General features: G+C 42.6%; 1 protein-coding gene across 6 annotated transcripts in view; it reads right to left on the bottom strand.

Annotated features, from left to right (window-relative positions):
• The window catches only part of dop1a (DOP1 leucine zipper like protein A), a 626,666-nt gene that overhangs the window by 188,889 nt on the left and 422,367 nt on the right, over positions 1-15,410 (bottom strand). For all 6 annotated transcript variants that reach the window (XM_059648463.1, XM_059648464.1, XM_059648466.1 and 3 more), the window contains 2 exons: positions 13,624-13,854; positions 11,815-12,433 (listed from right to left, as the gene is read on the bottom strand). In XM_059648463.1, the coding sequence (XP_059504446.1) occupies positions 11,815-12,433; positions 13,624-13,854 (850 nt within the window). The remainder of the gene's footprint in view (positions 1-11,814; positions 12,434-13,623; positions 13,855-15,410) is intronic.

The raw sequence follows: 15,410 nt of genomic DNA, 5'->3' as shown, positions 1-15,410 counted from the left end.
AAAAATAAGTGCTTGAACTATCAGGTAATTGATGACTAACATAAAACCATTGCATCTTGCAGATCTCCTTTCTTTGAAATATTTATTTCAAACCAAGAAGTTCCATCATAATCTGTCTGCCCCTCACTTTTTATAGAGTCTGTTTCGTCCTGCAATAAAGTGATCATCTTTTGAAGGGTGGTGGTGGTGGTGTAATGACATTGGCTAGTGATGTAGAGACCCTGGTAATGCTGAGGGGGCCACAGTGGAATACAAATTCTTTAGAATCTGAAATTAAAAGTTTAATTATAACAATGAAATTTGTTGATTGTTGTAAAAAGCCTTCTAGTTCACTGATGTTCTTTAGGAAATGAAATCTGTGACCCTTACCCAGTCTGGACTACAAGCGAATCCAAAGCCACAGCAATGTAGTTGACCCATAACTGCTCATTGCAATGGCCCATCAACCCACTCAATTGATTCTAAATGTTTAAAAGTCTCAAAAATGAATGAAACCGGGGAACTCCTGGCTTCAACTAGATGCCGGAAATGACACTGGCAAACTCAGCACTGTCAAAATTGCCATGCTAATATAAAACAAGCAAATCTCCTACTGATTAACACACACCACACCCTTCTCTGAGCTGAGATTCAATACTCCTCCAGGTTGAACATCACTCGCAGCAAGCACTCTGTGGGTGGTAAAGGCGCAGTATGTACTATGGTTTGGAGACTTCAACGTCAATCACAAAGAATGGTTCAGCAACACCACTATTGACCGAGTTGGTCGAGCTCTAAAAGGGCACAGCTGCCATGCTATGTCTGTGGCATAATTTGAAGGAACCAACAATGGGAAAAACAAACTCTACCTCAGCCTCAACAATGATGCATCTGTCCATGATAATACCTGCCAGAGTGGCCACTGCACAGTCCTTGTGGAGTCAAAATCCCACCTTCACATTTAAGATACTTTCCATTCTGTTGTGTGGCACTATTGCCTTGTTAAATGACATGGATTTTGCACAGATGCAGCAACTCATGGGCACCCATGACACACTGAGGGGCATCAGAAGAACTATACTCAATCATCATCAGTAATCGCATGGCCTGGCATATTCCCTACTCCCTCATTACCAGCAAGCCAGGGGATCAACCTGATTCAATAAATAGTCCAGAGGAGCTTGTCAGGAATAGCAGCAGGCATACCTGAAAATGAGGTGCCGACCCCATGAAGGCTCACTACAGAATTACTTGCACACCAAACAACATAAGCAGCAAGTGATAGATCGGGCTGAACAAATAAGCTCTGCAATCCTGCCACATACGTCATAAATGGTAGCGTAAAACATCTTGTTGGAGGAGAAGTCTCTACAAATATTTCCATCCTTAATAATGGGACAGCCCAGCACATCAATGTAAAAGATAAGGCTGAGGATTTGTAACAATCTTCAGGAAGAACTGCTGAGCAGTTGATCCATCTCAGCCTCCTCCAGAGGTCCTCACCATCATCAATGACAATCTTCAGTCAACTTGATTCATTCCACCCATCGTCAAGAAACAGCCGAAGGCACTGCATACTGTATACTAATGCAATAGGCCCTGACAACATCATGGGAATAATATCGAATATTTACACTCCAAAGTTTGTTGCACCTCCACCCCTGTTCCAATATAGCTACAACACCAGCGTCTACTCGACAATATGGAACATTGCCCAGGTATGTCCTGTATAAATCTAACCCAGCTCATTACTATGCCAGCCAACTCTCCGTTATCAAAGTAATGAAAGGAATTGCCAACAGCGCTATCAAGTGGCATTTGCAAAGGAAAAACCTGAAAATTGACACTCAATTTGGATTCCACGATGATTATGCAGCTCCTGACCTCATTCCTGCTTGGGTTAAAATATTAACAAAAGAACCAAACATTTGAGGGTTTGTGAAAGTGACTGCCTTGACATCAAAGGTTGCACTTCATCAAGTGTAATATAAGAAACATTAGCAAAATGCTATTTAATGGAGAACAGGGAATAACTTTCTGCTAGTTGGTCATACATTGCACAAAGAAAGGTGGTTGTTGTTGTTGGAAGTCAGTTATCTTGGCTGTAGGGTTTCACTGTAAGGGTTCTTCAGTGTAGTGCCCTAGGTCCAACAAGCTTCAACTGCTTCATCAAGGACCTTCCCTCCATCCTAAGGTCAGAAATGGGACGTTGCTGTCAATTGCACAGAGTTCAGTACCATTTACCACTCATCAGATAGCATTCATGCTTCAAGTGCCATGCAATGGCCACTTCTGACAACAGAGAATCTAACCATTGCCCCTTACACTCAATGGCAATACCATCACTGAACCATCAATTGTCAACATCCTGTTGATAACCTTTGACTAGAAACTGAACTGGTTTAGATATGTAAATACTGTGGCTACAGGATCAGGGTAGAGGCTATGAATCCCCAGTAGCAAAGTTCAGTCCCCAAAGCCTGTCCAACATCAAGAAGATGCATAATGGGATATTCCTCACATGCCTGAATGAGTGTAGCTCCAACAACACACAAGAAACCTAATATCATCTGGACAAAGCTGCTTACTTGAATGGTGCCATTCTCTCCCTCCATCACCAATGCACAGCAGCAACAAAGTCACTTGCAGACCCACTATTAGGATGCTAACTTAATCTCTTATCCCTTCTTCCAATCATGGTTTTCATTTCTTGGCTTTCATTTTGAATGTTCAAAGAATGTTTAAAACTACCAGTGCATTTCCTGTACATTCCACAATTGCTCCATTTACCAGTCTATGCCATTCGATTTCCTACAGGAAGCAGCTGGTCTTTGGGTATGATAGACTTGTCCTGTGAGTAGGTTCACTCACCTTACCACCATCCAGCCTTCAATTTATTGCAGATTGTTTCTCAGCACAGTGATGACGAAATAAATGAAAATGTGAGGTATATGGTGCCTCATCACGTTCTATCATCCACTCAGCTTCTGAGATTTTGTAATCAATCCAAATTTACCATGAGGAATTAACTAACAGTTTGAATTGTCATGTTAGATAACAACTGTCTTAGCATCACAGCCCTAGAAGCATCTTTCCATTTCTTCCCATCCCCATTTTTAATATATCAAATCTGAGAGTTGTCTGCCTTGGATGTTTTATTTAGTATCTTACAGCTGTCTAATATTTTTTGAGCCTTCTTCCTTGATGAAATTTACTCCCTCTGCATCTAAAGCATTCAATCAAGCAGAAAAAGTGGAATAAGTGTAGTACCTCCTAGAGAACAGAATCAATTTTTCCCACCGAGCAATTCATAGGGACTATAAAGCCCATCTTCCTGAAGCAAGTTCTTTGCTGGACAACTGCAGTTGTTAACTTGCAGTCTGGTTGATAATTATCATCATCTCTAAACATAAACATTCTATGTCACAAATCACTCTTAAGGTACTGCTTATTTTTGCATAGTATCTGTACATTTTATAAAATTGAGAACTGAAATGAAAAAACAATGTTTATAAAACCAGCAATTTGCAGGGATTGCTACATATTTTGAAAGCCGGTAACCTGAACTCATGGCTAGCATTATTTAAACAGCTCCTTGAACAAGCTGTAATTGAGGCGTTTGTAGATGAACTGGAGTCAAAGGGTTATTTAAAAATGTGGCTTTGGTTGGCAACAAGAAACTGATTGGTCTTTGGACCAGTGACTAGTTATTGATAACAAAGGTCTTTTGCTAGCTTACAACCATATGACTAGTTCTCAGAAAACTGAATGATTTCAGGTTGGGAACAAGACACAGATAACTAATCGGATCTCCGCCAGCTCAGGTGCTGTATTTCTCCACTCTATGCAGTAAGCCACTTTAAACCTGAAGAAAACCTGTCTGTCTTTCCTTCGATAAGCTTTAATAAGTCAGAGATCTTTTACAAGTAAACCAACGCCCTTGTGCTTCTTGCAAATCAATCTAATCTTGCAAAAAGACGAAAACCAAGAAGAAGATAGTAAGAACTGCAGATGCTGGAAGTCAGAGTCAATACACTGCGGAGCTGGAGGAACACAGGAGGTCATGCAGGGTCAGAGGTGCAGGAAAGCAACGTCAGGACCCTTCATCAAGGGCCTGACCCGTGTTCTTCCAGCTCCACACTGTATCAAAAGACAAGAAGAAACCTTCTGATTAGCAAGAACCAGCTCAACAAATCTTGTGAACAAAGACTACTGAACTGCTTTCCCAGATTTCTTTAAGACCCCTTTGACAGCATCTTCCAAAACTGCAACCTCTACCACCTAGGGGAAAACAGCACATATGTGGGAACACCAAAGGTTTCCCAACAGATGACATGCTATCTCGACTTGGAACTATTTCACCTTTCCATTACCGACATTGGGTCAAAGTTGATCACAGAACTGTACTGTACTGTACAGGAACAGGCCGCCGTGTCTGCACCAACCATGATGTTATTGTAAACTAATCCTGTCTGCCTGCACATGGTGCCTATCCTTCTATTGTCTGTCTGTTGATGTGTCTGTCTAAATGTGTCTTAAACTTTCCCATTGGACCTGCTTCTACCACCTCTCCTGGCGGTGTTCCAGTACCAACTATCTTCTGTAAATTAAAACACTTTCCTTACACATCCCCTTTAAATTTAAAACCTCTTACGAAAAACCTATGCCCACTAGGTTTTGACAATTCCACCCTGAGAAAGACTCTGACCATCGAGCCTATCCATGTCTCTCATAATTTTATATACTTCTTTCAGGTTTCCGCTCACCCTCCAACTCTCTAGCGAAAACAATCAACTTCTGCTTAAAAATAATATGCTCCACTCCACCCAAGAGGTGAGCTTCTTGTGCAACCTCTCCAAAGGCTCCACATCTCTCCAATACTGCAGAGAATAGAACTGTACAGAGTACCACAAAAAGGGGACATAGTGATTAGCATTGTTGCCTTACAGCATCAGGGGCTGGGGTTTGATTCCAGCTTTGGGTGACTCTCTGTGTGGAGTCTGCATGTTCTCACTGCATCTGCATGGGCTTCTGTCAGGTGCTCCAGTTTCCCCCCACAATCCAAAGATGTGCAGGTCAGATGGATTGGCCATGCTAAATTGCTCTTTAGTGTCCAGGTAATGCGCAGGCTGGATGGGTTACCCATGATAAAAGTCGGGTTATGGGCATAGTGTAGGGTTTTAGGGTTAGTTGGGATGCATTTTGGAGGGTCAGTGTAGACTCAAGGGACCAAATAGCCTCTTTCCACAATACAGGTATTCTATGATTCTATGCAACGTAACCAAAATCCTATACAGTTGCAACTGGACTTGCCAACCTTTACGCTCAATGGCCTGTCGGATGTCAAGGCAGACGAATTAAGGGCACAGATAGACATATGGTAGCACGTTTCTATGGTGTTGCTATAATGGAAACTTGGCTTCGAAGGGTCAAAATTGGCAGCTCAATAATCCTGAATATAGAGTTTTCAGGCAGGACAGGTGATTAAAAAAAGGAAGGGGAGAGCAGCAGTATTGGTTAAGGAATTAATTACAGTTGTGAGAAGGAATGCAACACTAAACAGGTTAACAATTATAGCTTTGTGGATTGAGCTTCGGAATAAAAATAGAGTAGTCACACTACTCAGAGTATGCTACAGACCACCAAATAGTGAGAGGAATATAAGAGAACATATATGAGGACAAATTCCTGCCTGTAGGACTAAGACGGCAATAATAGTAAGAGACTTCAACTATGAGACTTGCTTATTGAGCCGGTGTCTTTGTTAATTCGTGATTATCAAATGCATCAGACTAGAAGACACCCACCAACACATAAAAAACTTCCCCACTGGAATAGAATTCACATAAGAAGAAGAGAACAATAAGTGACTACCCTTCCTAGATATCGGTAGAACATAAGAACAACAGCGAACTTCAGACTAGCATATACAGAAAGACCACACATATGGACCAAATACTTAATTACTCCAGCAACCAACCATCACCCATAAATGGACCTCCATCAGGATATTATTCAAACAGGCCACAACACACTGCAGCAATCTAGAATGGTGCAAAGCAGAACAGGAGCACTTACACAGAGTTTTTAAAAGGAACGGATACCCAAAAAGCACAATCCGGGGTTACCTCCACAACAGACCACAACAAGAAGACACAACATTGCCAGGCACACCGGAGATCTATCAAAGATGACCACAAGACTATTCAGATGCCCAGGTATCAGGGTAGCCCACAAACTAACATAAATGTGGGGTGGTACGGTGGCTCAGTGGTTAGCACTGCAGCCTCACAGCGCCAGGGACCTGGGTTCGATTCCAGCCTCGGATAACTGTCTGTGCGGAGTTTGCACATTCTCCCCGTGTCTGCATGGGTTTCCTCCGGATGCTCTGGTTTTCTCCCACAGTCCAAATATGTGCAGGCTAGGTGGATCAGCTATGCTAAATTGTCCGTAGTGTTCAGGGGTGTGGGGGTAATAGGGGGATGGGCTTAGGTGGGATGCTCCAAGGGGCGGTGTGGACTTGTTGGGCCGAAGGACCTGTTTCCACACTATAGGGAATTGAATCTAATCTAATCTAATCTAATAATCACCCTGCGACAGCAACTGATGAATGTAGAAGATCCCATACCCACAACCAATAAACATAATGAAATATACAAAATACCATGCAAGGACAGTGAAAATCATTACGTAGGCCAAATTGGAAGAAATCTGACAATAAGGATACATGAACACCAACTAGCCACCAAGGCACATGACCAATTCTCACTGGTCTCAATTCACGTGGTCAAAGAAGGACACAAATTCGACTGGGACAACATATCCATAATAGCATGAGCCAAGTAGAAACGTGCCAGGAAATTCCTGAGGCCTGGCATCCCAACTGGAACTCCATCAACAAACGCATTGAACTGGATCTGATATACAAACCAGTGAAAAACACAGCCGGAAATAATGCTAACCACGCCAGACGTATAAATAATAGGAGACAGCAGGAACTGCAGATGCTAGAGAATCCGAGATAACAAGGTGTAGAGCTATATGAACACAGCAGGCCAAGCAGCATCATAGCAGCAGGAAAGGTGACATTTTGGGCCTAGACACTTCTTCAGCAATGGGGGAGGGGAAGAGAGTACTGAAATAAATAGGGAGAGATGGGGAGGCAGATAGAAGGTGGATAGAGGAGAAGATAGGTGGATAGGAGATAAACCGGTCAAAGAGGTGGGGATGGAGCCAGTAAAGGTGAGTGTAGGTGGGGAGGTAGGGAGGAGATAGCCCAACTAACCTCATCCTACCCCCTTGACCTGTCCGTCCTCCCTGGACTGACCTATCTTCTCCTATGATGCAGCTTGGCCTGCCGTGTTCATCCAGCTCTACACCTTGTTATCTCAGATACAAAGCAGACATATGCCCTCCAAAAAAAACAGGTAGTGTTCAAATCTAGACCCTGGCTTGTTGTTGTTCAGATGGTTTGTCACCATGTTAGGTGGCATCATCAGTGGAGCCTCTGCTATTTCCTCCTGGACCTCCATCAACATCTAGGGAACAACCCATCTGGCCTAGGCAACTTATCCACTTTCAAGGATTCCAACTCCTCTGACACTTCCTCTCTCATTATTTTATCCAATATTTCACACTACTCTTGTCAGATTACTATATCCACATCAGCCCTTTCCTTTGTGAATACAGAAACAAAAACTTCATTTAAAATTCTTCCCATATTCTCCACACTTAAGTTCCCTTCCTCATCTCTGATAGGTCCCATGTTTTTCTTAACTATCCTTTCAGTCTTTATATACTGGTGAAAAATCTTTGCATTTTCCTTTATGTTGCTTACTAACTTTTTTTTCATTCCTTCTCTTTCATTTCCTTTTTTAAAACTTAATCCCTGTTTGAGGTTGTTGACTTGCTCTCCAAGCTTGCTTGTTTTTTGTTCAGACGTTTTGTTTACCATGCTAGGTGATATCATCAGTGGAGCCTCCAATGAAGCTGGTGTAGTAATAGGAAACAAGAGCATTGGTTGCTTTTGTGAACAGTAAGCTGTTTCAAGTGGTCTTCCAAAAGGCTCAGCATTAGCATCTTTGCTGTTTGTTTTATACATTAACGCTTTGGACTTGAAGTTAGGGGTCTCAATTGGGAAATCTGCAGAAAGAAACTGGCCGTGTAGTGCAATGTGTGGAGAATTGCTGTAGGTTCCAAAATGATAAAGATAAGTTGGTGGAGTGGGCAGCAAAGTCGCAGATGGAATTCAACTCTATTAAGTGTGAGGTAATGTATTTAGGGAGATCCAGCAGTAAAACAGAATACACAATAAACGGAAATATAAGGAGAAAGGTAGATGAAGGTGAGAGATCTTGGCATGCAGTTCCCTAAAGTTGGCAGTAAGGTAGATAAAGTTGTAAAGAAGGTATATGGAGCATTCACCTTCCTTGGCAGAGAATGCAATAGGATGCAATAGATGGTTTGAATGGAGCCGTTTTTGTCAGGAGGGTTTCCTTACTCAGTATGTGGACAGGCCGATTAGGGGGGAGGCCATTTTGGATTTGGTGCTCGGCAATGAGCCAGGACAGGTGTCAGATTGCATGGTGGGAGAACACTTTGGCGACAGTGATCACAACAGCCTCACATTTACCATAGCCATGGAAAGGGAAAGGAGCAGTTACCAGGGGAAGATATTTAACTGGGGTAAAGGAAACTATGATGCTATCAGACAGGAGATGGGAAGTACAGATTGGGAGCAATTATTCCACAGAAAGGGCACAGCAGACATGTGGAGGCTGTTTAAGGAGCAGTTGTTGCGAGTGATGTATAAATTTGTTCCTCTGAGACAGGTAAGAAGGGGTAAGATTAAGGAGCCTAGGATGACGGGTACAGAGATGCTTCTTGTCAAAAAGAAAAAGGCAGCATACATAAGGTGGAGGAAGCAAGGGTCTAGCACAGCTTTAGAGGATGACAGGCTTGCTCGGAAGGAGCTCAAAAGTGGACTGAGGAGGGGGCACGAAAAAAGGCTTGGCAGGAAGGATTAGGGAGAACCCAAAGGCATTTTACTCATACGTGAGAAATAAGAGAATGATCAGGGAGAAGGTACGGCCGATCAGGGGTAGCGTAGGGAACTTGTGCGTGCATTCTGAGCAGATAGGGGAAGCCCTAAATGAGTTTTTTGCTTTGGTTTTCACTAAGGAAAGGGACCTTGTTGTGAATGAGAACTTTGAGGAGCAGGAAAACAGGCTTGAACAGATCAAGATTGAGGAAGTTGATGTGCTGGAAATTTTGGCAAACATTAAGATTGATAAGTTTCCAGGGCCAGACCAGATTTATCCTAGGTTGCTCCGGGAAGCGAGAAAGGAGGTTGCTAAGCTGCTAGCGAAGATCTTTGCTTCCTCACTCTCCACGGAGTCGTACCGGAAGATTGGAGGGAGGCAAATGTTGTTCCTCTTTTCAAGAAAGGGAATAGCGAAATCCCTGGAAATTACAGATCAGTCAGTCTTACGTCTGTGGACAGCAAGGTTTTGGAAAGAATTCTGAGGGTTAGGATTTATGACTATTTGGAAAAGCATAGCGTGATTAAAGGGAGTCAGCATGGCTTTGTGAGGGGCAGGTTATGCCTTACAAATCTTATTGAGTTCTTTGAGGAGGTCATGAGACAGGTTGACGAGGGTCGAGCAGTGGATGTGGTGTACATGAGCTTCAGCAAGGCATTTGATAAAGTTCCCCACGGCAGGCTCATGCATAAAGTCAGGAGGTATGGGATACAGGGTGATTTGGCTGTCTGGATTCAGAATTGGTTGGCTGACAGGAGGCAGAGTGTGGTTGTAGATAGTAAGTATTCTGCCTGGAGGTCACTGCTGAGTGGTGTCCCGCAGGGCTCTATTCTTGGGCCTCTGCTCTTTGTAGTTTTTATAAATGACTTGGATGAGGAGGTTGAGGGGTGGGTTAGTATGTTTGCTGATGACACAAAGGTTGGAGGTGCCGTTGATAGTATGCAGGCTTCAGCGAGACATTGACAGAATGCAGAGCTGGGCTGAGAAATGGCAGATGGAGTTCAACCTGGATAAATGCAAAGTGATGCATTTTGGAAGGTCGAACTTAAATGCTAAATATAGGATTAAAGGCAGGATTCTCGGCAGTGTGGAGGAACAGCGGGATCTTGGAGTTCAAGTGCACAGCTCCCTCAAAGTTGCCACCCAGGTGGATAAGTTTGTTAAGAAAGCATATGGTGTTTTGGCTTTCATTAACAGGGGGATCAAGTTTAAGAGCCGCGAGGTTATGCTGCAGCTCTACAAAACCCTGGTGAGACCACACTTGGAATATTGTGTCCAGTTCTGGTCGCCCTATTATAGGAAAGATGTGGAGGCTTTGGAGACGGTGCAAAGGAGGTTTACCAGGATGCTGCCTGGACTAGAGGGCTTGTCTTACGAGGAGAGGTTGACTGATCTCGGACTTTTCTCTCTGGAGAGAAGGAGGAAGAGAGGTGACCTGATCGAGGTGTACAAGGTAATGAGAGGCATGGATAGAGTCGATAGCCAGAGACTTTTTCCTAGGGCAGGGTTGACTGCCACGAGGGGTCATAGTTTTAAGGTGTTAGGAGGAAGGTATAGAGGAGATGTCAGAGAGATGTTCTTCACCTAGAGAGTTGTGAGCGCATGGAATAGTTTACCAGTGGTAGTCATGGAAGCGAAGTCATTAGTGACATTTAAGCAACTGCTGGACATGCACATGGGTAGCAGTGAATTGAGGGGAATGTAGGTTAGGTTAATTTATTTTTGGATTAGGAATATTCCACGGCACAACATCGTGGGCCGAAGGGCCTGTACTGTGCTGTACTTTTCTATGTTCTATGCATATAACGCTGAAACTGTGTAAGACTATGGTGAGGTCACAACTAGAGTATTATGTGCTGTTGCGGCCACTGCTTTACAGGAAGGACACAATTGCTCTGGAGAGAGCGCAGAGAAGATTTCCTAGAATGTTGCCAGGTCTGAAGAATTGTAGCTACAGGAGAGACTGGAGTGGTTGGGCTGTTTTCCTTGGAACAGAGAAGGCTGAGGGATGTCATGATTGAGGTAGACAAAACTGTGAAGTATAGAAATACAGTAGGCAGGAGGCACCTGTTTCCCTTGGCAAAGAATTCAAAAACCAGGGGTCATAGATTCAAGCTAAATAGCAGAAGGATTAGAGGGGAGGTGAGGAAAATCTTTATGTAGATGGTGGTGGGTGTCTAGGATTCGCTGCCTGAGTTGGTAGTGGAGGCAGTGACCCTAAAATCTTTTAAAATGTATCTGGATCTGCATCTTAAGTGCTGTAAGCTACAGGGCTCTGTGAACAAAGACAGGATCAGAAAGAGCATCTGGATGTCTTTGGGTTGGCTTGGACAAACTGGGCTCAATCCCCTTCTGCGCTATTTCATTTCTATGGCTCTATGAAGGCAAGGATGCTATGTGCCTTCTTTATTACCTTACCCGCTTGTGTTGCCACTTTCAGGGATCCTGGCACTCTCTCCCGCAGCATAGATGTACCTACACCCTAAAGCAACCTGCAGTTCAAGAAGGCAGTTCACACTACTTCCTCTACAGCAACTACAAATGGGCATTAAATGCTGGTTTATTCAGTGATAGCCATATCCCATGAGTGCATAATTAAAATACACACATATTGCAGTTAATGCTGCAATTCAATCAAATTGGAAACAAAGTAAATATTCAATAACCAGAAGAAACGATTTTATAGAATCCTGCAACAACTCTACAATAATATATCAGTCACATTGCCTTATAAGCATTGGTGGCCATAAGTATAAAAGCATTTTCTCACTGCATATTATACATGAAATCTTACCAGTTTCCGATTTATTTGTATGAGCTGAAGATGCCAGACTTCCTTCTGCAATGTAAACTGGAAAGCTGGAACATTCAAAGAAAAGCTGGCATGCAGCAGTGAAGGCATGATGATAATCTTTTGAATCTTGCTGTTGCTCAGTTGCTAGAAATGTTGCATCGTCTTTGTCACGAAGATCACAGTCATCGGTCTGGCCTCTGTCTTTACACAAACCCATCTGGAATCCTGTTGCAAATGCCAGGCCAGTAACTTCATTGGGAATAATATAAAGCATAATAAACTGGGTCAAAAACTGTTCAAAATACTCAAGGCAATACTGCATGGTTGTCTTTTGAGAAGTCCCCACAGGTAAAGCCACTTTTGCCTCTTGGGATGTTGATGATGGTATCATAGTGTCCTCGGATTCAATGGTGGACGCAGTTTCTGTTTCTGAAGAAGCACTGCCCTGTGGCAATGACCCCGAATCCTGACCCTCACCTAGCACTTTGTCAATGTCATCAATCTTGTCTGCCTGATACTGCACAAATTCTGTAAAACCGCTTTCAGATGATTGACTGCTGGGAGGATTTTCACCATCTTCGAACACATCGCCAGAGGGCTCAAGGTTGGATGATAAAACCTGATTGAAAGAAATCAACTGGATGACAATCCTGAAAAAAAATTCCAAAGAAAGTTTTCTCATTGATGCAACTCTGCAATGAAAAATTAATTTTTTAAATATCCAATTTCTGGAGTACACAAATTCACTGGAAGATGCCTCAAAGATCGCAACAAGTGAAATGCACCAGTTAAAATTCTTCTATTTTCTTACTGAAACTTCATTTAAGTAATTATGCATCAGAAACTAAAGGGAGAAGATGGTGTTCTAGTGTGAAGTACTTTTTAAAGAAGTAACTAGATTCACCAGAATTTTCTTTCTTGGTGAGATAAAATTAATACTACAGTCCACATGATGGCTGCACAATCAGCATGACAGTAGTATTATTGTTGATGACATCTTGGAGCAAAAAATGTCAGGGATTACAAAATCTGGCATTGATGATTCCCGACTGCTGAGTATTTTCAGCTGCTTTTGTTTAGATTTTAGCATTGCAGCAGCAGCAGAATTTTAACTTTGAATCTTTCTGAACTGTTGCCTAGCTGTTGTGGCAAAGTTCTGCCAAAATCACAAATCTCATTCTTCTTCTTACCCTTTGCTCTCCTTATCCTCCAGTCCATACAGTTCCCTGTGATATGGTGGGACACTAATCATAAACAAGAATTCTCGCAATCATTTGATTTATTTTAACAAAATAGGATGTATTTGTAACAAAAATGAAAGCTTCTTCCAGGTTAACCTTGCCCTTAAGTAAAACACAGAAATAAAGGAAGGGCTCATCAGGTTTATTCACAAAAATCCTGAATCATCTAAAGCAGAAGAAAAGTTTTCAGTGAGCTAATCGCAACTAGGACAGCAATAGAGTTGCTATTATCAGCCTCACTGCCATTGGGTTGGTGGGAAAAGGGAAATCAAGTTGGGTTCCTGTTCAGATCCACTAAAAAGTTATGAAGAAAGCTCAAAACTAAGGAAGTTCCAAATTGTTAGTTGGATTGCTAAGGGTAATTCTACTTGTAATTTGTAGAATTTTTAATATCAGGGTTGACCATGATCCTTAGTCTAACCCTGCTCTCAATTCAATACATGACCCTAGTATACATTGTGCGAATGGGTTCTTTTTGGACAATAGGGTCATTGGAAAATTTCAACATTACATCCAAACCAACACTTCATCAAAGCAGCATCAAAACTCTCAACTAAAAAAAACGTACCTTTTGATCTTCTTTTTGTTGGACAAAGTTGGTGCTTCCTGGAAAGTGTAACTTACATTCTGACCCAGGTGACAGCAATGGTGGCTGCACTTTACTAAGTAACTTTGAGCACAGCTTTAAGCAATCAGTGAGTTCAGACAGACATAAGGCTGGCAAGTGGCTTGTCAGGCCAGATATCATCCGCAGCAATAACTGGGGTAAATGTTCAGTTTGAATCTCAATGTAGGTCTCCTTATGGGCAAAAAAAGACAGATAAGTGAAGTATTACCCCTCAGTCATCTATTGATGGACAAACTGACTGCACCGACAAAGCAGAAACAAATTGGTGAATCACAACTTCCTGTCTAAAAGAGCACAAAAAATATTCTGGAATGAAAGCAGATGCTCCAGGTGCTCCAGTTTCCTCCCAAAGTCCAAAGATGTGCAGGCTAGGTGGATTGGCAATGTTAAATTGCTCGTAGTGTTCAGGGTGTGTGGGTTATAGGGGGATGGGTCTGGGTGGGATGCTCCAAGGGGGTGGCATGGAGCTGTTGGGCTGAAGGGCCTGTTTCCACACTGTAGGGAATCTAATCTACTCTAAAATGCTGGAAATATTCAGTAACCTGATCATCTTTGTAGAAACAGATGATTCAGGTTAATCAGAATATTTAAAAATCAAATGCAAGGCCGCAACCTGAAATGCTAGTTCCATTTCTCTTATCAAAGGTGACACCACACTGAGAGTCATGGAGTTACACAGCATAGAAACACCGCTTCAACTCGTCCAGATATCCTAAACTGATGTAGTCCTATTTGCCAGCATTTAGCCCATATCCCTCTAAGCCCTTCTTATTCATGCACCCATTCAGATGTCTTTTAAATGTTGTAATAGTACCTACCTCCACCACTTCCTCTGGCAACTCGTTCCACACATATACTGCCCTCTGCATGAACATGTTCCCCCTCAGTTCCCTTCTAAATCATTCCCCTCTCAGTTTAAACCTGTGATCTCTAGTTTTGAACTCCCCTACTCTGGGAAACAGACATTGGCTATTCACCCAATCCATGCCCCTCATGATTTTATAAACCTCTACAAAGAAAAAGAGCAAGAACAAAACAGCACATTCACCGACCCTCCTGCCCGCCAACCTGCAGCCGACACATTTTGCTCTTTCATACGAAAACTGTCTTCACTTACAGGATCTGTATCCCTCCAATCTCCTCTTATTCATGTATTTGTCCAAGTGCTCTTGAGTGCTGCTATTGTGTCTACTTCCACCACCTCCTCTGGCAACATGTTCTAGGCCCTCACCATCCTTTGTGTGAAAAACTTGCTTCGCACAACTCTTTCAAACCTCCTCCCTTGCACCTTTAACCTGTGTCCTCTAGTAACTGACACCTCACCTTGGGAAAAAGCCTAATACTTTCCAATCTGTCCATGCTATTCACAATCTTAAAACTTCTATTAGGTCGCCCCTCAACCTCCTGCGTTCCAGTAAGACAAACACAGTCTAACCAACCTTTCCTCATAGCTAAAATCCCCTATTCAAGGCAACATTCTGGTAAACCTTTTCTTTACACTCTCCAAAGCATCCACATTCTTCTGGTCGTATGTGACTACAACTGTATGCAATATCCCAAGTGTTAGTAAAGTTCTGTAAAGCTGCAGCATAACTTACTTACTCTTATACTCAATGAAACTTCCAATGAAGGCAAGCATGCTATAGGCCATTTTTACTACCTTATCGACGCAGCCACCTTCAGTGATGTGTAGACCTGCACACTCAGATCTATCTGTATATCCATAC

Source organism: Stegostoma tigrinum, chromosome 9, assembly GCF_030684315.1.
Source record: "Stegostoma tigrinum isolate sSteTig4 chromosome 9, sSteTig4.hap1, whole genome shotgun sequence".
Classification (NCBI taxonomy): Eukaryota; Metazoa; Chordata; class Chondrichthyes; order Orectolobiformes; family Stegostomatidae; genus Stegostoma; species Stegostoma tigrinum.
Note: the sequence above shows the minus strand (reverse complement) of the source record. Positions and strands in the feature narration are given on the sequence as shown.